The sequence below is a fragment of the Corvus kubaryi genome, unplaced genomic scaffold (assembly GCF_017639235.1).
Source record: "Corvus kubaryi isolate FWS band 111438036 unplaced genomic scaffold, C.kubaryi_AGA036_p1.0 137, whole genome shotgun sequence".
Classification (NCBI taxonomy): domain Eukaryota; kingdom Metazoa; phylum Chordata; class Aves; order Passeriformes; family Corvidae; genus Corvus; species Corvus kubaryi.
In genome coordinates, this window is record NW_024580671.1 from 4,771,272 (window position 1) to 4,797,963 (window position 26,692).

General features: G+C 40.5%; 1 protein-coding gene and 1 long non-coding RNA gene across 8 annotated transcripts in view; one reads left to right on the top strand and one right to left on the bottom strand.

Annotated features, from left to right (window-relative positions):
* The window catches only part of LOC121659529, a 42,395-nt gene extending 41,996 nt beyond the window's left edge, over positions 1-399 (bottom strand). For all 4 annotated transcript variants that reach the window (XR_006014365.1, XR_006014368.1, XR_006014366.1 and 1 more), the window contains exon 1: positions 318-399. This is a non-coding gene — a long non-coding RNA (uncharacterized LOC121659529). The remainder of the gene's footprint in view (positions 1-317) is intronic.
* Positions 150-26,692, top strand: part of PPP1R12A (protein phosphatase 1 regulatory subunit 12A) — a 114,697-nt gene continuing 88,154 nt past the window's right edge. For 3 of the 4 annotated variants that reach the window (XM_042017679.1, XM_042017680.1, XM_042017681.1), the window contains exon 1: positions 150-485. In XM_042017679.1, the coding sequence (XP_041873613.1) occupies positions 249-485 (237 nt within the window). In that variant the 5' untranslated portion in view covers positions 150-248. The remainder of the gene's footprint in view (positions 486-26,692) is intronic. The other variant, XM_042017678.1, reaches the window with a different exon arrangement.

The window sequence follows — 26,692 nt, forward strand, 5'->3', positions numbered from 1 at the left end:
GCTGGGCTGCGCTGCGCTGCCGCTGCCGGCCCCGCTCGCGCCCTTCCTCCCGCCCGCGGCCCCGCCCCCCGGAAATCTCGCGGGGTTATGCTAACGCCGCCGCCGCCGCCCCGCCCCTTCGCTCCCTGCCCACCCCGCGCCCTCCCTGGGCGGGTGAGCGCGCGCGGCCGCGGTGCGCTGTGGGATAGTGGCGGTATAAAGTGTACGCTCGGCGCGGCCGTGGCTGAGGGGGCCGGCGCGAGCGGGGTATGAAGATGGCGGACGCCAAGCAGAAGCGGAACGAGCAGCTGAAGCGCTGGATCGGCTCCGAGACTGACCTGGAGCCGCCTGTGGTCAAGCGCAAGAAGACCAAGGTGAAGTTCGACGACGGCGCCGTCTTCTTGGCCGCCTGCTCCAGCGGGGACACCGAGGAGGTGCTGCGACTGCTGGAGCGGGGTGCCGACATCAACTACGCCAATGTGGACGGGCTCACCGCGCTCCACCAGGTCGGTGCTGGGCCGATCGAGGGGGCCCTGGCCGGACTGGGGGGGGAGGCGAGGCCGGCCGACTGCCCCCCCCCTCCCCCCGGAGGAGGAGGAGGTGGAGGAGGAAGGGGCCGGAGGTGGCTGCGCTCCCTCCGCTGGGGGGTGTCGGGGCGGGGAGGCGGCGGTAGGGTCAGCCCGGGACCGGCCGGAGGGGCCGCGGGCCGAGCCCCCGGGCCGGCGGGGCTGCAGGGGCGGGAGGCTGCACCCCCTCCCCGCGGGCAGGGCGTCGGAAGGGGCGGATGGGCCTCCGGCGGGAAGGAGGTGCCGCTGACCCTTCTTTCGTTTTCCCCTCTTGGCAGCGCCTCCCTTGGAGGGCCGGGGGGAGCGGGCCCTGCCCTGTGTGGGCTGAGGGGGCCGGGGACAGGTGCCCCCCGGCGTGGGAGGGTGGCCGCAGGTGAGAGAAGCGGGGCCGCCTTGGGGGGCGCTTCCGCCGCTGCCCCTTGCCCGGGATCCCGGTAGCAGTTCCCCGCTTCCCTCGTCTGCCCGGTTCCGCAGTAGTTGAGCCGATTAAAGCCCGCTCGTGTGTGCGGGCGGGCGTGTTGAGAGACATCTATTTCTCTTCGGTTTCTAGGGGAAACCAGTGTTTTGTTCATTAGATAGAAACGCGTATCAGTGAGGGGCTGCTTGTTTTCGTTACCGATGACTCCCGCCGCAGCGTGAAAGCTGAATTTCAAGGGAAGCAGGGGTCTAAAATTTTTCTTCCGTTCGTTGGAAAGTAGTAAAAAATCCAGTCCGTATCCCTTTGTTCTGGTGTGGGTATGTGGGAGGAGGGTCGGTGCCGAGGGAGGTAACTTTCACTTGGGGCAGGGGGGGAATGGACGGGAAACTGGCTATGAAGTTTCCTCAAAATGGATGCTTTGTGCATGTTGAACTTCATAGCAGTCTGATTGGAATCTCAAAACGTTAGCCAAATAAGGAAAGGCTGTGGCAATCCGGAGATAATGCGGATTTGCCTGAATAGTTTTTTCCTCTAGAAGGCCAAAAGCTTCCACACAATATTAGATTCACTGAATATCTGGAAAGCAAAAAATTACGTTTGACAGACTACCTTCTCGTTCTTAAGTTTAGGAGTTGTTCAATAGTTAAAAAAAATCATCTTAATAATTATGTGTGGTAGGTTGATCAAGTAAAAATCTTCCCTAAATGGTTAGGTGAGGTAGTTTCTTACATTAAAAAAAAAAAAAAAAAAGACATGGTGAACTTGTTTTCCCTATCCCGTATAAGTTTTTCGAGGATGTGAGGCTCTAGAAATACATAAATTACCTTGCAGAACTGGATAGAATCCCCTCTTGAACATAGGATATACAATTTGCTCTGTTTCCTGTGTCTGAGTTGTCACTTGCTCCCCTGTAAAGGGTGTTGGTTTACTTTCAGTTGTGAACTGAAGTGGAAGAATGAGTGTGTTGTGGTTAAGCCTGTCAGCATGTTACTGCAACACGGTTACCTGACTGCAGGCTAGCCTGTCACTTTATTGCGAGGCTTTCTGTATTTATCCTCCTCTAATCAAGTTATGATTGCTTTGTGCTTCCAGGGAGCTCTGTACTAGAAGTTGTACCTTAACTGGTTAGATCCTTGGGTCTGCAAGTTGCTGTATTCCAGCCATTGGTAGGAAAGGATGACGTTTGGTTTAACTCTATTGTTAGAACAAGAGATGGTGTTCTCTCTTTCTGATGTCCGGAAAGATCCAGACATTTTCAAAATGTCTTTGATACTATATACAAAAAAAGCTTTAATCAGGATAATTCTGAGCTTATTCTCCCATTTTTTTTTTACCTTGTAGTCAGCTTGCAGTTTGGAAGGGCAAAGTCTAAGGGAACAGAGGTAAAGATTTACATCACTGCTAAATTTCTTGGTCACTCCTTCCCCCTTCCCTCCTTTAGTGATACCAAAGGACCTTTTCTGGTTTTGATATTGAAAGCAAATAAGATCAGTTGTGAAGTTATAATCCTCTTGAGGCATTGTTGGCTGTTGCTATAAAAAAAGGTGTATAACAAATCCCTGCCTATGACTGAATCTGAATGGTTTCACTTCATTATTAACACAAAATCTTATTTTCCTCTAATATGCCATATAAAAGGTGCAAATCACACATAATGTAGTCTTTAACTTGAATGAATTAATCTAATTTGGTTGTGGCATGAACAAAGCTGTGTCTGTTCTCAAAGGAAACTCTTCAAAAACTTGTCATTCTTCCTGGCAGTTTTGACTGACTGATGGTAGTTGTGTTCAAGTCCATGTTGTTGTTTTTAAGACTGCCATGGTATACTGTTGCTTTATGGTTCTTTGGCTGGTTGTTTTTTTTTTGTTTTTGTTTTGTGTCATCAGTCAGATCCCATGTAGACATTGCTGCCTCAGAGGAATAAATTTATCTCAGCAAAGATAAAATGATTGTACTTTTTTGGGTTGTGTCCTTTTTGTCTTCCATCAATTTATTTTTTTCCAGTTAGAGAGCAAATGCATGTGTCTGAAATAATGATAGAATTAAATATTTAATATACTATTTAGGCTTTGATTTTCCTGCTACATATGGCAGTTATAGGAAGAGACTTAAGCTTTGTTTTCTTTTTCACAGCCCAGGTAGTTGGAAGTGCTGAGGGGAAAGTACCGTTAATCCTGAAATTCTGGTGAACTTCAGGTCTGGTCTTTAATGGAGCATCAAGCTTTGTTACTGAAACCATTTAGCTAAGCTTTTCCTCTGAGTGGGGTAGAATGCCATTGCCATCAGAAAGCTGCATGTAGAATTGTTTCTCTTTATGCATATGGGAAATAAAAAAATTACTTGACTTGGTAGCTGAGAGGAGGAAGTGGGGGGAGGATATATATATAGGTACTTGCTTCAGCTCTTGACACTGCCAGTGAGTGATTTTATTTTATATCTGCATGTGCATAAATGAGTGGACTTGAGTGCATCGTATCTGAGGACAGGTCAATTAAATTCTTTGGGATATTGCAGAAGAGGAAAAGCTGTCATTAGGTGATGGTTATAATTCCTCTATGTAATTTTTGGTTCAAACCTCACTTTAAGAACTTGTTCTGCCCAAGTTCTCAGGCTAGGCCTTCAGCACAAAGGACAAAACTGTTGTGTACTGTTTTGCTATCTGTAAGATATATATGCAGTGTAGGATATTGCAGCAGAATAGTGTGTATGTATGTATCTGTAAGACCAGGAAGCTTTTAAATGAGAACTTAAATTTACAATCAGATGTCAATGCCATTACTCTAGTGGAGGTGGAAGTTCTGAATGTTGCACTTCCAGATAGATTTCATCCTGCATAACAGCTAACTTGTGCAGCTTTTCTAACTGCCTTAACAATAGAATGTCAGGGGAACTTGAGAGAAGAAAGAAGCTCAAAGGTGGGCTGTGACCTTGCAGATTATTAGTGGGGGGTAGAAGTGGCATATTGTGAAATAATCTTAAAAAAGGCTATATAGTATTTTCAATAAAACCTCGTCCCTTCTTAAGCAGACATATTTATTCAGCATGGGATTCAGTTCTCTCATGCTGAAAGCTTAACACCTATCATTCCTCAGTCTGGACTCTCTTCTGCTTTCCTTGGCTTTCATGAAAGAGGATTTAGTTCATTAGCTCTGTCTGGAATTTATTGCTTAAATGGCTGAAAGTAGTTTGTCTAGAAGTTACGTAGAGCTTTGTACAGGAAAGTGGAGCCCACCCTTTCTGGACAGCACCGTGGAAAGGCCGCATATAGTGCGGAGGGATCACGATGTGGCCAGTTTCCTGGAAGGCTGGATTTCCTGTGCACACTGCTCCTCTGGGAATTATGGGTATGCGGTGTGGAGTACCTGCACACACCTCAGCACTAGCTGAGATTAGGCTGTGGTTAGGTATGACAATTTATGCAGCCTGCTTTTTGAGTGCCCTTTTTCTTTAAGGCTGCTCAGATTTAAGAGATGGTAACCTTGTTTTTGGCCTCATTCTCTCTGGGTGAGGAAGGTGAGTGCTGTAGCCTAATTCCACCACACAGCATGAAAAGAACATGTCCTGCTGTCCTGATCTTGCCTGCTCCTGGGGAGGGTACTGCTTTTGATGTAAGGTAAAGCAAATTGTCTTGGCTGTTTGTGCACGGGGATCATTGCGTACCCACGGGGGGTGTTGTTGGTGAAGGCCCCTACTCCTTGCTGAGGGATTCATGTCATCTTTTTTGTTTGTGACAACTACAGTTTAATTAAGCAAAATTCCTTGAAGGCTGTCTCTCTGTATCAAATAGTTATTCTGCAGCTCTTTAGGTACTCAATTGAATGTGAAGATGAGACTGTTACCAACATTATAGTTACGTATTAGTTTGCACATAGAGCAGTATCCAGTGTTAAGTAGAAATTTTGGTTTGCTCCCTCTGTTGTAGGACTCTGCTGCATTTATCCCTGAATACTAATTAAGATTCTGTGTGTTTTACAGAATGCTTGTTTATTCCTTCTGAGTAAGGACAGTTATTGCTGTCTTAATATTTCCTTTGGGTTCTATGAGCTTTATTTCTTAGATAAGAAGTACCTTCCTTTGTGGGAGTTTTTGCAATTGTTTATGTGAAAAGTTCTGTCGGGGCTTCTGGTGGCATATTCTTAGTACCTGATATGGTAACAAATATGGATGCCTTTGGCATCAACTGTGTCCTTGTTACGACACCCTTTCAAACAGCAACCAGTGATGCAAAAGGGACATAAAATCTACCAGCACTGAGAACTTAATAGGGGGCATTCCGGCTGCACTGTCCGGATCCCTTCTGATGAATGATAACAGAGCTCATGTATTTGAGCTGAGGCTACAACATGTGCAGCATGTCAAGTTGTAAGAGCAAAGAACAGGTTGCTAGTCTTAAATCTCTAGGGTGTTTGCATCGTAGCAGCAGCACCCTACAACCAAGGGTAAGGAAGGTGTATGGAAATAGCTCAAAACTATCCTAGTAACCTCCTAGCTATGCCTTTTACCATGACTTTTTCGGAGAATGAAAATACTGGTGCATGTGGTAAACTTGTTATTTTTTTGAAACTGTCAAGTAGGAGGACTTCGTTTTGTACAGAAAGGTTTGTACTGAGTTACAAAACTGATGCCTAAGTCTCACTGTTTGGAAAGGAACCAACCTTCTAATCACTAAACCTCCTATTGCTCTCATTGTAGATGTTCTACCACTGAGAATTTTGGAGTAATTTGCTCAGCTTGTTTTATTATTCTTTTATTGAGGCTTTTTTTTTTTTTTTTTTTTAAATCTGTGCAACAAAGCACAGAGAAAATGAGTCCAGAAATAAATGTAATGTTGACTTCACTCAGTGATCAGGCTACAGAGGCATATTTGTTTAAATTCCCTTTTGTAATTGGTTCTTGTGTGGGCCACAGCTCTTTCTCTCTGTAGTTACAGTAGCTAGGTTCAGATGATACAATAAGTACTTGTTAACTTCCTACTGATCTTGTCATCTAAGATTGGTTTTTTTTTTTTTTTTTTACTCTTTGAAATGAAGACAAGAAGAGGGGAAAAAAGGTGTGATTTTTCATCATATACGGTGAGTATAGTAGTGGAAATTTAAATGCTGTGTTCAAAAAATTGTGTTCTCCTTGGTGTTTTATAAAGGAAATTGGTAACAATCTCTTCACCCTTTTAGGTTTATTATTTCTGAGTGGTCTGTCAAATTTGAACCTGGGATTTCTGTGTATTTTCATTGCTATGGACGTTTCTTGTGCACAAACAGAATAACCCAAGAGAATTCTAGCAAATAGAAATTACTAAAAGTATTTAAAGCCAGTTTTCATGTTAGTGTAACTGACAGGTTTCTTAAACTTGCTAGTCATGGAGGAAGAGTTTTACATTCCAGTGTAAGGATGAGTTCAGCTGGTTGGGCTTTAGTATTTACTGAAGCTAATGTTCAGGGACAATTTCTGCTGGTCTTTAGATATGAATTTCACTGTAGCATTAATGCTGCTTTTACAATACAGCTTTGTCTGTGGTTTTCTATGTGTTCTGGTGTATTTTTGATATTGTTAGAACACTTTTTCGTGGTAAGTCATAAAAAAACCCCTTGTAAGAGTAAAAGAGATAGGCTTTTGTATGTATGAATAAAATTGATATGAACACACTTGATTTAAGACCTTTTTGATTTTGACATTGTGGTAGCAAGAATGCTGTTTTACCAAGTTACTGAATTTCAGTTGTTAGCTAAATCTGAGGCTAGGAGACAGAAGCAGTCAGTATAAATCACTACTAGACATACCACTCTGGTGGGATCTGTATTCCAGGCTTAATGTATGCTACGTTTTAGTTGGAACAGATGGTTTGGCAGGCTCTTGTCCAGTTCTTTACTTGTTTATCCCTTTGCTCATGCTCTCACTTGCTCTCTTTCTCAAAGTTACTACTTAGGCTAGTAAGACACTTACTGCAATCCTCTCAAAAACTGAGAGCCCAGCAAATTGGTAGTCTCTCTTGGTGTAATTGTGTTTCCTGAGGCTGGGCTCAGTCCATGTGAAATTGAGGAACATACACGTGTTCTAGCAAATAGAGAAATTTTATCTGAGGGTATATTCAGATGGGTTAGACTTAGACAAGCTAATATGCTCTGAAAGCAATGTGGTGGTAGTTCTGAACAACTGTAGCATGAGTACACCTTTCTGGGATTCTTGAAACCAAGAAATTGTAAATTATGTCTCATTACTGCTGTATTGTAGTATAATTGTAGATCACACCAAGTAAGGCATGCAGCATATGAGGACATTTGCCTAACAAATGTTTTGTCAGTGCCCAACAATATATTTTTCATTGATCTTGACAGCCGTAAAATGCAAACTGGAATGCAGCTGTAAGGCAGTGGAGCCATCCATAAGCTGGTCAGCCTCTGATGCTGCTGGATGGGTGGAGACATTCCAAGCTCCTTTACTTTCCTATATGCATTCCTGAAATGGCAGTCAATGGAAAGCGTGGCATAAGAGTAGCAGCATTCCTCAGCTGTTTCCTTTCTAGTAATTTCAAGTCTGTAAGATAGAACAAGAAGGCAAAAGATGATCATGGTACTTGGCGGGGGGGGGGGGGGGCCAGAGCACTGTTGATGTGGGTTGTTTTTTTGGTTTTTTGGGTTTTTTTACTGCATTGTTTTGACAAGACCTGGTACCCAGCTCTTGTGTTTCAGTTGTTGAGCACACTGAATCAGCCGCTGTGCTTATCCTGGAAACACTGAATCTTTGCGGGCTCATTGACAAAACCAAAATTAGAGCAATGTGATGAAGTCTTTGAACAAGACTGTTTCCCATTTATGCCTGAGTGGTGTTAGCACTTACCCCATTACCAATATATTTGTTAGGCTAATGGCTTCTAAAGGTCTGCTAAACAGACTGAAGTGTGGAGTTGGCTTTAAGAAGAGGGTGAAACCCCTGAGAATCTTGACCAGTAAATGTAGCCTCATTTTGGGCCTACAGAAGTAGGTTTATCTTCAAGATGGCAAAGAAATAGTTCCTGTACTACTGTAGTTTCTGAATACTTAAATTTGGTCAATAACTAGCACATAACCATCAATTTTAGTACTAAATTACCTGGTAAGCTATGGCTGTTAGAAATGGTTCTAGCCCTAAAAACATTCAAAGGGGCCAAGTCTCACTGATATATTTTTTTATTTTTATTTCAGTCTGAAATACTCTGATTTTCCCATGCTATGATTGTAGTTCAGGGTCTTGAGTTACAACTATGAAAGCTTGCTTTGATGTGATCAGTTAGCCAGCCAGTGGTGATTATTATATGAGTTTTAGTTCTGGGGTGATTATTTAGTTTTGGAGTTTCTGTTTCACCACCCTAATTGTGAAGCTAGAAGAGTAACTGGAGTCTTCTAAATATATACTTCTTGAGTATTTGAGGTTTCTTGTACATCAGGGAATGACTTGCAAGTGTTGGCTTTGTGTTGTGGATTTTATATATATATGAAACATTTCAGTATCCTAGGGTTTTCTTTTTTTTTTTTTTTGTTCCTTCACAGAACAACTGAGATGAATGTTAACATGAAACCTGTTTGTTAGTAGTTCTAACAAATGTCCAAACTTCTAGGATGAACTTACCGTACTAGTTTTCTTAAAATTTCTCACTTGAAGCAAGTATTTGTCAAAGGCAAAATAACAATATCTTCATCTGGTAACCAAGGTGAGCCCAGCTGACAAGCATGTACACTGTATGTGTGTGGTCAGTGCTGCCTTCTGAAACAGTTAACTTTGAAGCTTTCACTGAGGAGCTGCATTCCTCTGTCAAATCCGGGATCCTTGTAGGCCCCTTTTGAAACTGGAATACCATTTCAGACTTATGGCTTTGGAACTTTCAGCTTACAAATATCCTGAAATTTGCTTTAGTGTTCTTGACTGAAAACCAATGCTTCTGTTACTGTAGTGGAAAAGTTGTTATTTTAAGGCTGCAAAGCATGTTGTCTGAAGTTTTAACAAAAGTGTTGTTGCTTGCAATGTGTTTGCAAATAGATGCAATACTAAATACTTAAATAAGTAGGCTTAATTAAGTGAATAATATTAATGAAATAAATTGGTTTTCCAAAAGTGTGCCTCCCCATTCCAGAGATGAAACAATCTGAAACTACTTGCATTATTTCCTCAATCAGTATGAATTATGACTACTATTCCTGTATTCTATAAAATATAAGTAACCCTGCTTATTGTTCTTGCAGCATCAAGTTGTTATTTTTTTATTTAGTTATGAAAAGTCAGTGCTCTTAAACTTGTTTTGCTAATCTGTTCTTTGGCAGTATTTTGAACATGGTACTTTAGGTGCTGAACCTGCTGAAAATTTGGACAAAATTAATTACCTTAAGTTTTATCCAAAATGAAGAGTGAAAATTAGGGTGCCAACATTGTGTCTGCAGGCCAAATGTGGACTCCTGATGAAAAATCTCATTTCTATCAAATCAGGTAAAACAATGTCTTTAGAAAGCTTGCCAAACTTCACGATTTGCTACCACTTTGATTTTATTCAGCTACTGCAGCAAATTGAATTATTTTAGGTCCTGTTGTTTTTTATGAGGAGCCTGCACTTCTTCTCCTCAGTAGAAAATAAAAGTTTAATGCTTACCTCTGAAGGAAGAATTTTTGTGTAGTGTCAGTTTCTTGGTTTCTGAGTACAGCAGAGCAAAGGGTGTGAGTTGTGCTAGCACTTGGACTGTCAGTGGGTTTTTGTTTATGAACCTCTCTGGACATGGCTTTCTGGTCACTCATTTTCTACTTTCTTGCAGACAGCCTAGCCAAATGCTTGGCACTTGTCTCTCTATAGCTATGCTTGGATGTGTGTAATAGTGGTAGTGAATGCTAATGCTTGTATGTCAGTGCTTATCAGGTATTTGTACACTTAGGAAGAGAAACAGCTTTCCTCCATCTCTGCAGAGGAGTAACTTAACAGGTCTAGTAGCTCTTGTACTTAACACTTCTTATAGACTTATAAAATATTGAAGGCGGGGTTTGGCTTGATCTAGCAAACATGACTCCAAAGAAAACTCACGAAGTTACTGTAGAAACAAGTTTTACCTATAGCTCTAGGTAAATACAGCAGTGGTGATTTAAAAACTACCATTTTTAAGGAAAATAGAGAACAACTTGGTGTGAATGACAGAAGATACATTATATATTTTGTAAAGTGTTTTATCAGTTACCCATGTGGGATCTGGGGATGGGAGAGCTCTTTCTCAGTTGTTTTCTCAGCAATTGAAGAGATTGCTGTACTCTGTAACAGTAAAAAATGTGTTGATTGTAATTATAGCAAATAGCATTTGCAAGCTCAAGTAGCTGTTAAGACGTGACTGCTGCAGATTAGAATTTTTTGCTACAAGGAGCTTAATCTTGTGAGAATCACTGTACCTGTGAACAAAGTGTCTGGAGCCTAAGCATTAGTAGGTTCTGTGGCACAAGGAACATGGAAACAGAAGTTTTTCTGGATGTGTATTCAGCAGTTCCCAAGGGAAGATCAACAGCTTCAGTTTGACTTACAAAAACTTTAGAAAAGTCAGGAAAGGCTACTAAAATAAAATGTGTGATTAATAAGATGGATTTCAAAAGCTGTTGCTGTAATTAATGGTTTGGCATCCTTTTTTAGAGTAAGACACCTGCCATGTCAGGTGCATATGCTGGATTAAAACATGAAACCAAAAAAGCTCTGGCATAGAAAAGCTTGCATGACAGTAGTCCTGTTAAAAATACTTTTCATTTTAAGTTTGTTTTTAGGATTTTTTGTTTGGTTTTTTTTTTCCAAAACATGGCATATAAATAAAAGTATCAGTAAAAGTTGAAGGCATGCTAACTATAGGGATTCAAATAAAAGACCAAATAGCACTTAAAAGTAACTTTCCATTAAGAAACCTTGGCATCAGAGCCATAGCTTCTTCAGTGACATCATTTGTCAGCTACTCAGAGATGTAACTAAAGTGTTTGCTTGAAGAGCTGATGTATAATTTCCCTTTTTTGGGAGATCCTCCAAGGGCTTTGTATATCAACAGTTGCTTACCTGCACGTATTGTAACAAGTACTTTGTCTTTTCAAGACAAACTCTCATGATGGCATTTGAAAGGCTTTGTTCTTTAATTTCTTCTAGGACTTTGAGCCCTTTTAATTTCTTCTCTGTAATTATCTAATTTTATTTATATTGCCAAGCTAAATGACTTAAATATGGGAGAATTTTCTGGGTGTTTTTTTTCCAGTTCATTTTGCTATGTCATGTTTCACTGCTGATAATGTATTTGATAACATGCTTTGCATTCTGTTGATACTTGGAGGGTGCTTATGCAGAATTTAAACAACTAACAGTCTAAGTCAACTGATTTGGACTGCTTCATTGCAGCTTAAACTGTAAATATTACTTGGGTTTTGAACTTTAGGTCAGAACCTTCAGTTTTTAAAACAAAAATGGTTTAAAATCTGGCTTCGGCTGTTTTGCAGTTGATCTCATGATAGGCTGTAAAGTTGAGGAGTGTCACTTAACTAGGAGTGATATCACTAACTTTTTGAATACACTTCTGTACTTATCTTTTGGTAGCTGTCTGTGATTCATGAGACCTGTATTACAACATACAGTTGCGTAAGTTTCTCTTTTTAAGAAGTTCTGTGATCTAGATGAAGGTGGGCATAGGGAAACACAGGCCAAAAAAATAATCTGATCCTAGGATAGAACAGTGACAGAGGTAAGAATTTTTTTAATCCAGGTAAATTGCCCCCATTTGTCTTTTTCTGTCCTCCTCTCTCCTTGTTCTGCTTGTGTTACAGAAACTGGATTTTTTTACCATCAAATCTATCTGCCTCATAGCTTTTAATAAATAAATGGCATTGGTTGGCTATTGGTGCTTTTAGAGTTATAAAAGCAGTCTCCAAATTCAAGTCTTCGCCTGTAGAGAGCTTAACAGTGTGCTGGTGTTTGTAGAAACCCAGCATGTGCCCTACTTTGATTTCTTTCTCCAAGAAAGGTCTGGTGAGGGTTGGTTCGTTCAGTACTATCAGCAACCATTGAGACATATGATGTTTATATCTCTGCTTTTCCTCCTCCTCTATAGGATACCTAAGATGATTCTCCATCCCCCCAAACCCATGACTGCACTATAAATTTCTCTCTGGAATGTTTTGACTTTGTTTAATGCAAGGAATTAGAGAATATAAGGAATTGTTCCTGTAAAGCCAAATATGTAAACCAAAGGTTTCCTTATACTTTGGCTTTTGTCAGCCTCAGAGTGTAGGTTTTGAAATGCTTCTAGCACTTCCAGTTACTCTTGATTCACTGAGAATATTATGGCTCCATTAAAGTGTATACTTTCTTAATCCCAATTGTTTTTCATAGAATGTTAAGGGTTGGAAGGGACCTTAAAGATTGTCTAATCCCAACCAAACCCCTGCCGTGGGCAGTGACAGCTCCCGCTAGACCAGGTTGGTCAAGGCCATATCCAAACTGGCTTTGGACACTGTTAGGGCTGGGTCATCCACAACCTCCCTGGTCAACCTGTTCCGGTGTCTCACCAGCCTCACAGTAAAGAATTGCTTCTGCTATCTAGTCTAAATTTCCCCTCTTCCTATTTGTACCCATTGCTCCTGGTCCTATCATGACAGTTCCTGACAAAAAGTCCTTCTCCAGCTTCCCGGTAGGCCCCCTTCAGGTACTGGAAGATTACTGTGAGGTCTCCATGCAGCCTTCTCTTCTCTGGGTTGAACAGCCCTGATTCTCTCAGCCTGGCTCTGCAGGGGAGGTGCTCCAGTCCTCTTCTCAACTTCATGGCCCTCCTCTGGGCTTGCTCCAACAGTTTCATGCCCTTATTTTGGGAGCATCAGAGCTGTACACAGCACTCCATGTGGGGTCTCACAAGAGCAGTGTAGAGGGGGAGAATCTCCTCCTTCGGCCTGCTGGCCACACTCCTTTTGATGCAGCCCAGGGTATGGTTGGCCTTCTGGCCTGTGGTTGTATGCTGACAACTCATGTTGAGTTTTTCATCAGACATCACCCTCAATTCCTTCTCCACAGAGCTGCTCTCAATCATCTCTCTGCCCAACCTGTAGGTGTGTCAGGGTGAAGTCCAGTTTTAGTAATGCTCTGGCTTTAGAAGTTGCATATAAGAATCTTTCTTAAAATCTTAGGTTAAGATGCAGATTAGGCACAGTTTAGGCGGTGTGGTGGTGGGGGTTCTGCAATTTTCTAGCTTTCTGAATGTAGGACTTAAAGTTCTAGACAGTGCAGTGGGCTTGAATTTTATCAGTTGGTGGAACCTGACTCCATGATAACAAATGGTGGAAAGAAGTTATTAACCACTCTAGTCAGTATTGCAAAAAGTTGTCAATTTCTTAGAGGGTAAGTATGATTCCCTCCTTGTCCGAAACACTGTATTCCTACAACAGCAATACTGTTGCCAGTTTAGCAGAGAATGAGGAATGGAGGGAAGTTCTTCCTAATATGTGATCACAGAATTAACTAGGTTGGAAAAGACCTTTAAGATACAGTCCAACCTATGACCTTAAACCACCTTGTCAACTAGACCATGGCGTTAAGTGCCACATCCAGTCTTTCCTTAACACCTGCAGGGACAGTGACTTTACCACCTCTCTGGGCAGCCCACTCCAATGCCCTGTGACCCTTTTGTGAGGAATTGCTTCTTAATGTCCAACCTAAACCTCCCCTGGCACAGCTTAAGTCTACGTCCTCTTATCCTATTGCTGGTTGCCTGGGAGAAGAGACCAATCCTCACCTGGCTCCAGCCTCCTTTCAGGTGGTTGTAGAGAGTGATGGGGTCTCCCCTGAGGCTTTTTTCCAGGCTAAACATCCCCAGCTCCTTCAGCTGCTCCTCTTAGGACTTGTGTTCCAGACCCTTCACCAGCCTTGTTGCCCTTTTCTGGACATGCTCCAGCATCTCGATGCCCTTCCTAAATTGAGGAGCCCAGCACTGGGCACAGCACTCAAGGTGTGGCCTCACCAGTGCTGAGTACAGGGAAAGAATCACTTCCCTGGTCCTGCTGGCCACAGAATTTGCCTTCTTGGCCACATGGGCACAGCTGGCTGTCTGCTGCTGTCAGTCAGTACCCCCACGTCCCTTTCTGCCTGGCTGGTGTCCAGCCACTCTGTTCCAGCCTGTAGTGCTGCCTGGGGTTGTTGTGGCCCAAGTGCAGGACCCAGCACTTGGTCTTGTTGAACCTCATATCACTGGATTCAGCCCATGGATCCAGCCTGTGCAAGTCCTTCTGAAGAGCCCTCCTACCTTCCAGCAGATCAACACTCACACACAACTTGGCGTCGTCTGTGAATTTCCTAATGGTAGACTCAATCCCCTCATGCAGATCATCAATAAAGACATTAAATAGGACGGGGCCCAACGCTGATCCCTAAGGGAGGCCACCAGGGACTGTCCACCAACTGGATGTGGCACCAGTCACTGCTCCTTGGGCCCAGCCATCCAGCCAGTTCTTAACCCAGCAAAGGGTGCGCTTGTCCAAGCCGTGGGCTGCCAGCTTTTCCAGGAGTATGCTGTGGGGGACAGTGTCAAAGGCTGATGAGTAGCAGAGTGATAGGGTCTTCTGGAATAACTAGGGAAAGGTAATGTGTCTGCCCCATTTTCTGCAAGGGGGGGTGGAGGAAATGAGTATACTTCAATTTGAAAATTACACCAGGCACAGTGCCTAAACTGAAAAATACAGCAGGGCTATAATGTAGTGCCTAGATGGACTGGTCTGTCATGATAGAGAATCCTCTCCTTAGCCAGCAAGGGGTGAGTTTCTGCAATTGAGTCAGCGGTCTGGCTACTTCGCTGTCTTGGATTTAAATGTGTACTCTGAGGCTTGTTTAACCTGAGGCTTTTGACTTGTCATCAGGTGTATCCCTTTGTCACAGGTAATGTCCAGAAAAGCAAGAATCAAAGGGAAGTGCTGCATCTCATTGAAACAGTGCAAAAGGTCAGATTGAACTGGTTATGGTAAAGGTTGTAGGACGTGCAGTATTGAGTAAACCTTACTGAAAACCTTTTTCTGAAGATGCTGTTGTTACAAGCAGCTGTGGTCAAGAAAAGTTAAATTTTTGCAACAGAAATAGGTATATTTATAGGCAGGTATGAGGAGGTTATAGATTAGAGCAAACTTTTAGGGATTTGATTGTTTACTTAGCTTTAGAAGTATTTGGAGATGTCAGACTTTCTGATCTATTTCACTTAAAGAACTTTTCATTTCTACCCCGAAGAGTGGGAGTGTGTTTTTGAAACAGGCTGCTGTGATGGTTATGGTCTAAGTGTATATACTTTTCTCCTCTCCCACTTCAAGTGTAAGTTATATTTTATGGTTAATAAATCTTAACATTGAGTGACTTGTCTTTGCAGCTATTAAGAATTGTTTTCATGTCATATAGTGATACATGTGATACCCCCTGTGTTCAGGGTTGAATAGGCAGGTGTGCTCTAGAACCTTCAGATGTGTAGTAGTCATGTAATTAATCTGTAATATCACCACGTCTTCATACTGTTTTTACTAGAGTTTACATGTAGTTACTACAGTTCCTGTATGGATAGGAGAGATGCCTAGCTGATTGGCAGTGCTCTTCAGCCATAAAGCAAAGAGCTAAAATTTTGGCTTTAATTAAGTGTCTGAATCTGATGCAATAAACTTTTGCAACATTGTTTTTGAGCTTGGGAATTGAAGCCAATGTCAGTAATATTTTTTTTAGAAGAATGTTCAAATTGACAAGCTTTAACTTTCAAGTCTCTAATTTAGTGTTGTTTTTGACCTGTGATTTCAATATATGTGTCACGTACAATTAAAGAATTCTGCATTTTCTGTGTTGTCATAATTCTTTCCTGTATTTTGCCAGTAGTCATAACAACTTGTACTTCCACTAAGCACCATAAATCACTAATCTTTTTTTTTTCCCTGAGCTCTTGCAAAGGACTGTGGGGAAGGAAAAGGATGGATGTTCTGCATTTGCTAATTGGTAAACATACAAGCTGTACATGCCACTGAATATGGAGATAGTCTTTGAATACATGAAGCCAAAATCCTGGCTCTCCATCACTGTGATATGGGATTATTTACTTTGTAATTTCATCCAACATTTGAGCTACAACTCCTAGAAGTAGATATTAAATTTTCCAGTAGTAGCTGAATCTCAGGAGTAAAGCTCAGTGCAAGTTTTGCCTCAGTTGATGAAGTCCTAGAACACTTACTTTGATGAATTTGGATTTTATTTTGTGCATGTACAGGCACAGGCAGCTCCTTCTGCTTGTAACCAACTATGATGTGTAATCAAGTATAGCCAGATTGCTCTGACCTCCTGCAAGCTGGTCTCCTAAAATGGAAATTATTCATTTTGCAGATGGAAATTGGAGCCAAGAAGCTGTGAATTCTAGGACACGAATACTGAAGCAAATTAATAACTTTGTTCTTCTGTTCAAAAACCAAATGAGAGTTGAGTCTTGCATTCGCCACTTGCTTTCAATCTGTGATTTTTTTTCCAAAAAGTCAGCAAGTATTTGTATGAAGACACTGCTTACTATCCAGAGTTTTTTGTTTCTTTTTTCAAATAAGTCTTTTCTTCGTAACTCTTACTTTCCCTAGTTTCCTCACCTAAAACTACAAACTCTTGCTTTTCCCTAACCGTTACTTCTGTGGCTGCTGTTTTAGGGAGTTAGTGTTACTTTGCATTGAATCAGCTTTTACTGATTGAATGGCAGGAAACCAGGATAGGTAGACAAATATGTACATTTTCATGCAGCAGTGACACTGATCACCTGTGGTTGTAGAGGTTGGTATGGAATTGCTAAGAGGCCTATTAAAAGTAGAGGTGACAAATTACATGCTTAAAAGCACACTTCCATGAATCTGTGACTCAGTATTAAATGTACTGGAAGATTTACTGTTTCATTCTTAGTTTAGCTTTGGAAATCGAAGACAAAAACTGGGTGAAATTGTACTAGTGCTGTTGCTAGTGTTCTGTGCTGTTCCTAGGGGACTACTTATTTAAACTTATAAAACTGTCATTAAACTGTTGTAGAAATCTTCAGTCTTGTGTGAAAGCTTGCTGCGTATTTTAGGTTTTCATGGAGGCTTGGAACTAGCACTACTTCAGGTTTAGTTTTTGACAAAAATCTGACTTGCAGGCAGAAGCAGAGCTGGAAGTACATGCAGGCAAACCACCAAACAGTTCTGTTAACATGTTCCCAAGGGTCCTGTGTACACTGGAAGAAAAATTATGCAGCCTCCTTAATCTGCATTCCTGGTAGCCATACTGAAACTTTGCCTTTAAAGAAAGAAGGCTTTTGTGGTTGTACCCTAAGGCTGCAGAAAAACCCCAAAACCCTAATGCAGTGAGAGATGCAAACTGGTAAGCATCTTTCCCAATATCCAGATCACACTAAGAATTCTTTTTGGTGGAAAGTGCTTTTTTGGATGACAATTAAGAAGGTGAAAGACCAAATAGAGAGTTGTGGTTTGCTGAAAATGATGTAAAAGAGAAAAAACCCTCAAAACTGTTGTATTTTGGTGCCTTATTTTTTTTTCTTCCCGAGGTTAACAGAAGGAATAAAGTGAGTTTTGTTTTGCACATCTTTTTCCTATGTGCATTTAGCCAGCAGTTTTAGAATGCTGTTTGATATTATATTGACCTTGATACCTTGTAGTGTGGTCTTTCCTGTTTTAGTCAGTCTGAACAAGGAGTTTCTCCCCAGTCTAAATGCAGGCATACAGGCTTCAGTCTGCTGAACAGGGATGTCTTTGCTCAATCTATTCCTGGATCTAAGAGCTTCCTTTCTTTGGCAGGTAGGTAGGCATGTGTTGTAATCTTTCCACCTACTGCAAAGTTAGTCTGGACAGAAGTTGTACGGTCTTAGTTCCTGAAAAGCATGACGTAGGAAACAGAGAAATGAGTGGAGAGGAGGAATTGCTGCAGCTTCTCAAGCAGAAAGGCTTTGTTACAAAAAGAGAGTAACAAGTTTTGTTATAGCAAAGCATTCTTTGTTCCACAAAGCAGAAATGTAAAATGCAGTTGTTAACTTCAGGGCTGTGTAAGTAAGCAAATGTTTATTTAATACATGAGTTATCTTACATTACTTTCCTAGAGTTTGTAGCAGTCTTGCCTTACATTGTCTTTTGACTTTTTTTTTTTTTTAATGATATGTGAACTGGTGACTAAAACGTGCCAGGAGGCACTGGCTTCATGAGAAATGAGTTAGAACAGAAGGTGGGTTTTTTGGTGTGGCTTTTTTTTTTTTAATAGAAGTATGGTTTAGATTGTCTGCTTGGAATAATGTTTCTCTGAATTGGATACAGAAACTTAGATGCCCAGTATAGTTCTTCAGGAGTATTGTTTGGGGAGATCGGGACTTTTGCTAGTGTGCTAACTAATGCTTGTCTGTGTGGTTTTCTTGTTTTGTTTTTAGTTTTTTTTTTTCCTTTTTTGGAGACACTGCTGGGTTTTGCTACACTTCGATAGCTTTTTGGCTATTGAAGCAGAAATTTCTTCCAGAAAACCTGAATTGCTCCACAGATGTGGATATAGATCTTTCTGGAGATCCTGGTCCATGTTTAGAGCTCTTTGGTGTTCCAGTAATATGGGGACTTATGTAGTAACCGCTGTATCCAATTGCTTTTCTCTCATGATGTACCTGACATACAGAGACAGCAGAAATCCCTGATGAAACAGTGACTTCACTTGTGCTAGTCTTTGTACAGACCTCTGGAGACATCGTTCCTGCTCTACAGTGCATCATAGTGGAAGATGTGTATGAAGTTTGGGGAGGAAGAACACAATCAAATACATGAAATATGCTTGCTCGCTTGTTAATGTTTGATTCTTTGTGAAGAAAAATTATTTTTTTACTTATTGATACCATTTTGTCAAACATAGGTTGTACTTCATTTGTATCTGTAACTGGTGATTTGAGGGGCACTAAAGTAGTACTGGGGGGGGAGGGGTGGATTGTCCATGGTTCCTGGGCTGTTTGGTGTTTTCTTTGTGGTGTTTTGTTTGTTTTTTAACTTACCTGATTAATTTGAGTAGTTGGGTAGGCATAATTACTCAGAACTTCTTTAGGGTAACTTTACTCCAACTTGTAAATATTCTGGCATTTTTTTGAAAACAGGAATGCTGTCATGTGAAATTATCTGATCCTGCAAAATACATTTTTTTTTTTTTGTAATACTGTCTTCACACATTTAATGTAATAGCTATTAAAGAAAAGCAATCTTGCTGTTCAAAGACTTTATTTCTAATGTGACAGAGAGGATCTTTCAACAGTGTCTAATTTTATAAAGTTTTCATTTATATAAAGCCAAAATCCTAACGTAATAAATTAAAACTACACAGTTGATTACCTTCTTGCATATGAGATGGTATAAGTTAAGATCCTTGGTGGTAAAAAGATCTAAAAGTTGGGTTTCTAAAATCCATCCAAGAGGTGATAAAACTGTTGCTTATGTGTTACTTGAGGGCAAAAAAGGAATGGGTTAAATTTTGTATATTGGTATTAAAGTATTCTAAATTTTTTAATTTAAGTAGAGGGGCTGTAACTCTTGCTTCAAGCTCATTTTGTTAATTTCAGAAAAATTTATCTTGCTTTAACTATAGTTCTGTGGTTGTGATGTTCTGAACATGCTTAGACTTAAAGCATCCAATAAAAACAAAGTAGCGTGTAGTACTGGAAAAAATGACTCAGTACGAGTTAAGAACAGAAATTAGCTAAAAGGCAAACAGTAATTCTTAAAACAGAAGCTAAGTTTAAGCACTTTCATAAATGAGGTTGAAGATCATTCTGTTCTTCTGGTTTGCTAGTTACACGAGTGCTTCAGTGTTCATTTGTAATTTTTACTAAAATTTCCCAGTTTGCTAGGATTGGTCTACTACTACCTTAGTTCCAGAACCATACGACAACACAGTACAGTCATCTGAGATTAAGGTACAGTTTAACTGAGGAAACTCATACTGCACAATTATAAATGACAGCTGAAGAATAAGGGTGGTGCCAGTTTGCTTGTCTTCTGCCAATAGCTGTGTGCTTCTTTGGAGTTATGAGGAGGTTGCTGGTGGCACAAGGGCCATCACCTCTTCAGTTTCTCTGGTACTAGTCTGCATGCCTGAGTTCAAAGATGTAGATCAATTCTCAAATGAAAGAAATAAGCCATTTCCTTATGAGCAAGACAAATCATATATTGCAGTTCCACATTTAACCTTCATTTAGACCTCATATCTTGAGTTCAAGACCTTAAGGGACAGGATAATTTTGAATATTAAGCATTAATAGGGAAGATTGCTGTAATTAGGGAGTCATTACTTCATAGTTGTTAGTGAGTCTAGCTCATAGGATTCTCATATAAAGAATGATGTTAATCAAATCAACAATAAGGTGCTTCTTTCCTTGGATTCTTGTTTAATTCAAGCTGTTCTAACTATACCTTTGCCCAAGTTAAAACTAATAAATAGAATGTTCTACCTAAATTACATGGTCATATTCTGCAGTGTTGTATTCTTGCTAGACCTGTAGTTAGACATGTAGCAGGTACCTACCAAAATAATACCTGGAACTTGTGTTGTAATGCACATTGCAATTGGGTAGACATTTATTTTATAGATACTTCTTTTGTTACCTCAGTACTCCCTAAATATACTTATAAATAACATGGCAGGAACTAACTCCTGATTTTATGATATCCAAATGAGCTCCAAATTACAGAGAACAGGCTTTGTCATCAGGCTTCTCAAAGAGGAAGTGAAAATTAAACAGAAGAATTAAACAGATTTTCTTCAAGGTGATGATTCTCAGGTTTACACTTCTTTTACCTTCCCACATCCAATCTTTGATGTTGGCTCCTGCTGTCTCCATTATGCAAATGGCTTAAGGCACAAGCATGTATCAACTTCTTCCCTAGATAGCATTAGCTTCCCAAGTAAGAATGGGGAAGTGCTGGAGCAAGGGCTTTGGTGTACCTTTATAGGCACTGGCCACATTTGAGTCCATCAAGAGTTTTCTAATCTCATTGTTTGAGTCCACAGACAGCTGAACACAGCAATTTAAAACATGGGGAAAATGAACACATTCTGCCCCTTTTTTTGCTGTCCTGTTTGCCATAATATCAATTCAAATTACACTTTAACTTCTTCACCAGCTATTTTTGATCACTTTTAAGAACATTATTAACCAATGCCTGATGCCTTCATCTGAAAGCCTCAATTTTCAATGCTTGTGTAAGAAAGAGTGATTAATTTATTTACAAGTCTTTATAGGGCTCTACTTACTGTAGACAGTAGTGAGCAACAGACTCAAGAACTGGAGCTTGCTTCTACTCCTAGAAACACTTAAACTTCTGTAAATACCACAACTTCTCCACAATTATCCACTAGCCTTGCAGACTTGCGGCTAAACTCTACAGCCCTTGCTATACTTGGAGCATCCTTTTTCAGTGCTCAGGTTTAAAATTATATCTTCTAGATTCTCCAGAACTATAGCTATAACTTTAACATGTTTCTAGGTTTTCCCTATCTCTATAACAATAAACAACTCATATCCAAGCACAGAGTTTGCATCTGTTTTAGCTAAATGAGTTGCTTAGCAAAAGGAACTACCTATGGTAATACCTAAACCTGTTTTACAGCTATACTTATCGAAGTACTTTTTCTGGTCTGTTAGATAATTATATACTCTGCTTTTGGAATAATGTGGTTAAATGCAAACCCTAGAGCAGCAAAATGGTGTATTTTGTGTCACCATTGTTTTTGCTTGCTATGTTCATGTGGGTCAGCTTTGGGTTTGACACAGCTCAGTTTTATTCAGCTTGGTTAAAGACCTTATGCATTCATAAATGTGTGGTTGTCCTGTTGTTTTTCATTAAGGCGGTGGGAATTGATTCTCATAACCATCTTAAACTTTTGTCTTCTGAAACTCAACATGTACATTGATTTTAGTGCAAATGTATACATATTTTATTGATGAGTATATCAATGAAATGGTGTTGTATGAAGATACAAAGAACAGCTGCAAAGTTACTGGAGGTTTCTTGACCGGAAAGTAGCTTGATTTGGATTCAACTAGTCTGGATCTGAACTTTTTCTTCTTCACTTTGAACTCAGAAAGTGAGTGTTGCATCCTGCTACGTATCTTCTTTCACAACTGTCCTCTGCAATTGAGATGCAATTTTGTGATTAAAATGAGGATGAGCACTGTCCCAACATGTGTTCAAGGTCAGCCGTTTGTAGGTTTTCAAAGAATGCTTGTTTACCTTTGTGATCTTGCTAGGCTTAAAACTTTAAAATTGTCACATATTAAAACTTTTAATTTTCCCTCACTTGAATTTCCATTCTTTTCCTAAACGATCATTAAAGACTGGTGGGCTGAATTTTGTTGATAATCAATTACCATCTCTTCTCACTATTCCTAGGCAGCAGGAGTGGAATGAGGAAATGTGAACTGATTCTAAAATTTTTGGCTAGTGACTGGATAAGAAGGCCCAGAGTGACTGTGCAGCATCAACTCCTGTTTGTGTAGGGCCCCACTCTGCACAAACTTGTGCACTGCAGCTTAAGATGCTTAATTGCAAAGTATGTGACTGTTTTAGCAACCTGTTCTGTCTCAGACATTAGTGATTTCCCTGGGAAGAAAGTAAACTATAGGCCAGACTAACCTGGAAAGGCAAAAACTCACCATTTCATTTGCTCCTCCTTCTTGCTCACTAGCACACTACAGAGGAATGCTTGTGATATTCATATGTCTGCAGCATGCTACAGTTGTGTCACATCTTTTGCCTAACCTAATTTAGTCTAATGAGTAGGTCCTCAGCAGAGCAGTAGTAGGTATTTTCTGTGCCATTCCTAAAGCCAGGAGTGTTAATGCCATATTGCTTCAGTTTTACTCAGTGCTTTATATTTAGTGCAGGACTGATGGCGAGTGACTTCGATTCTAGAAGTGTATCAATATAGTCCTTTCAAACAAAAGTTCAGCATCCCAGCTGAGGCATCCCACTGAGGCAATCTCTGCCCTTAAAGATTTCTTCTAAGGAAAGCCCATATATGTGACTTTTTGAGTCTAAGACCACGTAAAATGTGCTTCTAGCAAGTTGATACCCTGCAGAGCAAAACCACAGTTGTAGCTACTCTAAAGTTATCTGAAGTAGCTTGTTATAAATAAACATTTTTCTGAACTAAGAATGCATTTATTTTAGATGAGGTATAGATACTGTGAACTACGGTGCTGTCGTTATTATAGACTAAATGCCTACTTAAGCGCAAGGAAGCAGCTCCTGTGCATTCCCATGCCCATTCATTCTTGTGTAGGGAAGTTTAATTTGTTCACTTGGCAAGTCATGTGGTAGATGAGCTTGCAGTTGGAGTGCAGTAACTTCTAAAATACTGGTATAAGAACTAATTGAGCAGTCCTTTAAATTGCTACTTAGGTCAACCCAGTGACACGATCTTCAGAACTAGTCTTAGCTCGCCTCTGTGGATAAAATTTACAGCTTCTTAAGGAATCTTTGTAATTTGGGGGAATGTTAGCCAAATGAATTCCAAACTTGAGTAGAGATGGCTCTTGATTCATAGTCTGGAATATAGGTTTAAATGTGTTTAGCCTCGGGGTCAAATTTAAGATCAGACTAAAGTTTCATCTTTTATACAAATGTAGTTGCAATTTTTTTTTGTATTTTTACCATGGTCACATATGTGCTCAGTTTCTATAATAAAACTGGTTCTGGGTCCTGTTTGGCTACACACTGCTTAGTTTTTCTACTTTGTTTCTTGTTAGTGTCTTTGTTAGATGGAGTATATTCGCTGAGGTGCAAAAAAGCAGCTAGGCCCGGCAGCAGCTGATATTTACTGGAAGAAATAGTTCTGTTCAGGCTGTGTTAATCTACAAACAAGTTTTTTGTCCTTAGGAGCCAATAAACTATGTGTTGGTTGAAGAATTATATTCTAGTCCTAGCTGAAGCAGGTGCAAAATGTCGTAGTTAATTCAACAGATCTGGTAGTCTGGTATACAGAATACTGTGTGGTTTGGATATCTGTTTGAAGAGGAAACCCAGTATTGACTAAACTATGCATAGTATTGGCAAAATTGACCTTTCATAAAGCATTGATCCATGTTGTGAAATTCTTATCTAGAAAGATTAATGCAAATATTAAGTGGAGGTAGTATATAAAAAGTATGGCAGAGTTCTCTAGAAATTTTGATACTCTTTCAGAAGTGTTGCTTCCCAACATTTAAGTGCTTGATTCTTCTGAAGAATAAGCCCTAGAGCTAAGAAGATACTGTTATCATGCTGGCACATACCTCTGACTGCAGCTTTTTGTATTCCTGTATTTATCTGTCTAATCCTGAAGTTCATACCTATTTCTTTCTTGCCCCTTCTTCTAGACTGATGTTTCCTTCCATTGTCCTGAAAGCTCTCTTGCCCTTCTCAAGTGGAAGCCCTGCAGTCCTCTCTATTTTACACCCCCATCTGTTCAAGAATGTTGCTTTCTTCAGTTCTCCCTGTCCTTTCTCTGTAGACTCTGTATTACCATCTCCTTATAAGCACTTGCTTGTTAGAGTTATTCTTGTTGGAATCTAGGCTACAAATAATCTTTCCATGCAGCAAGTTGCTGCCTCTGATAAATGCAGGCTGCAGCCAGTGGCTGGCAGGGAGATTCATTTGCTGTCACACCCCTGAATTAGGCTTTTCTGGTACCTTTCATTTGCACCAAAATCAAGGATGTTGTGTTTATGAATGCTGCCTGCAGTTTTGAAATTGATCCAGTCTTAATATTATGTAAAGAAATGCGTTCGGTTGAATGTTAAGCTGTAGATTCTTCTGGAAGGCTACTTACATGAGCTCAGTTAAGGCAAAAATAATGCTATATGTGTAAGATTTAATTTTGAAGTGTCTTAAAAATGTACTGCAAATGTTCATTTTAACTGTGATATATAAACTAAATAGACTACATGGATAGATTTGTGTAAGCATTTTCCATGGGAATCCCAGTGCCTTATATGGTCAACTTGCTTTGTAGTGTTCCAGTGAAATGAAGGCAGCCATCCAGCAACAGGGAAAAAAAACCAGCCCAGCTGGCTTTAGCTTTGTCTATAATACCCTCTTTCTTGGCCTCCTTCAGTAGCACAGTAGCTAATTATTAAAACTGAAAATGTGGCAAGAGCCTGTGTAACTAGTAGAAGAAATTTCTTTTGTGGGCAATGAGTTTATACTAAAGATTTAATTAATTTAATAAAGGGTAGTAGCATATTGATAATACTGCTTTGTTGCATAATGCACTTTTGCTATCATGTAAGCTGTTATGCCTCTACCCAAGCTTGTTGTAAAGTGGTCCTAATTCCAGTAGCTGTTACAGAGCAGAATAGAGGGGGAGAATCCCTTCCCTTGGCCTACTGGCCACGCTCCTATTGCTGCAGCCCGGGACTGGCTTTCTGGGCTGTGAGCACACACTGATGGTTCACGTTGAGTTTTCATCAACCATCACCCCAAGTCCTTTTCTGCAGGACTGCTGTCAATCACTTTTTTGCCCACCCTGTGGGTGTGCCTGGGATTGCTGTGACCCTGGTGTAGGACGTAGTACTCCACTTTGTTGAACTTAATAAGGTTTGCATTGGCCCATCTCTCAAGCACGTCAAGGTCCCTCTGGATGGCATCGCTTCACACAGCGTGGTGTCGTCAGCGAATGTGCTGAGGGTGCGCTTGGTCCCGCTGCCAGTGTTGCTGACAAAGACATTGAGCAGTATCTGCCCCAACTCCTGAGGGATTCTACTTGTCACTGGTCTCCATGTGGACAATGGGGCATTTACCACAACTCTTACATGCAACCATTCAGTCATTTCTTTATCCACCAAGTGACCCATTCATCAAATCAATGTCTTTCCTGTTTATACAGAAGGATATTGTGCGGGACAGTGTCAAACGATTTGCGAAAGTCCAGGTGTCAGTTACTCTGCCCCATCTACCAATGCTGTAGCCCCATCATATGCTAAGAGTTTAAATAAGCTCCTTTTGAGGCTTGCATATTAAGGGATTGCTTCAGAGAGATCTGGTTCAGGTTCCTCTGGAAGGAGCATCTGAGTATAGTAGCACCAGTGAGGTAAACTACCCTGTACTTACTCTCAAGTAGTAGGATGCACAGAAGCTTTACTGTAATTCTCCTTGTGGTAATTTATATACCCGTACTTTAAAAAACCCTCCTGAATGAGAGGCTAGATTGTTAAACTTAGTCATATCTCTTTATTCAGATAACAGAATCCTGTTGAATGCAAGAGCATCATTACCTTTACTTGTAGTCCTAATAAAAAAACCACAAGATATTTTCTATTGTAGAAAAGAAAAACAACAAAGCACCATCACTTACCTACTGTGATGAGAGAAGTATCAGTAAAAAAGCTATAGTATTAATTTAACTTGTAGTGAACAGGGCTTTTTCCTCTATCCAGCTGTCTGAGACCTTTAGCATTCTTTCAGTTAATCATACAGCTCCAGTGCCTGATCTGTGTGAAAAACTACTGAGACCAGTGATAAGTCATCTTTGCTTCTGCTGATACAGAGCATTCCAATCAGTTTTCAGAAAAGCAGCTTTTGTTTCTTTGTCTTTTGGTTGCAACTTCTACTAGCTTCATGTAATGACTTCAGCTCATTGTATTAGCAGAAATGGTGAACAGATTTCACTTATTAATAGTTTTTAGTCTTGTGTTACATGGTCATCAGTGTCATTTTGTTCTAGGCTGAAGAGTTT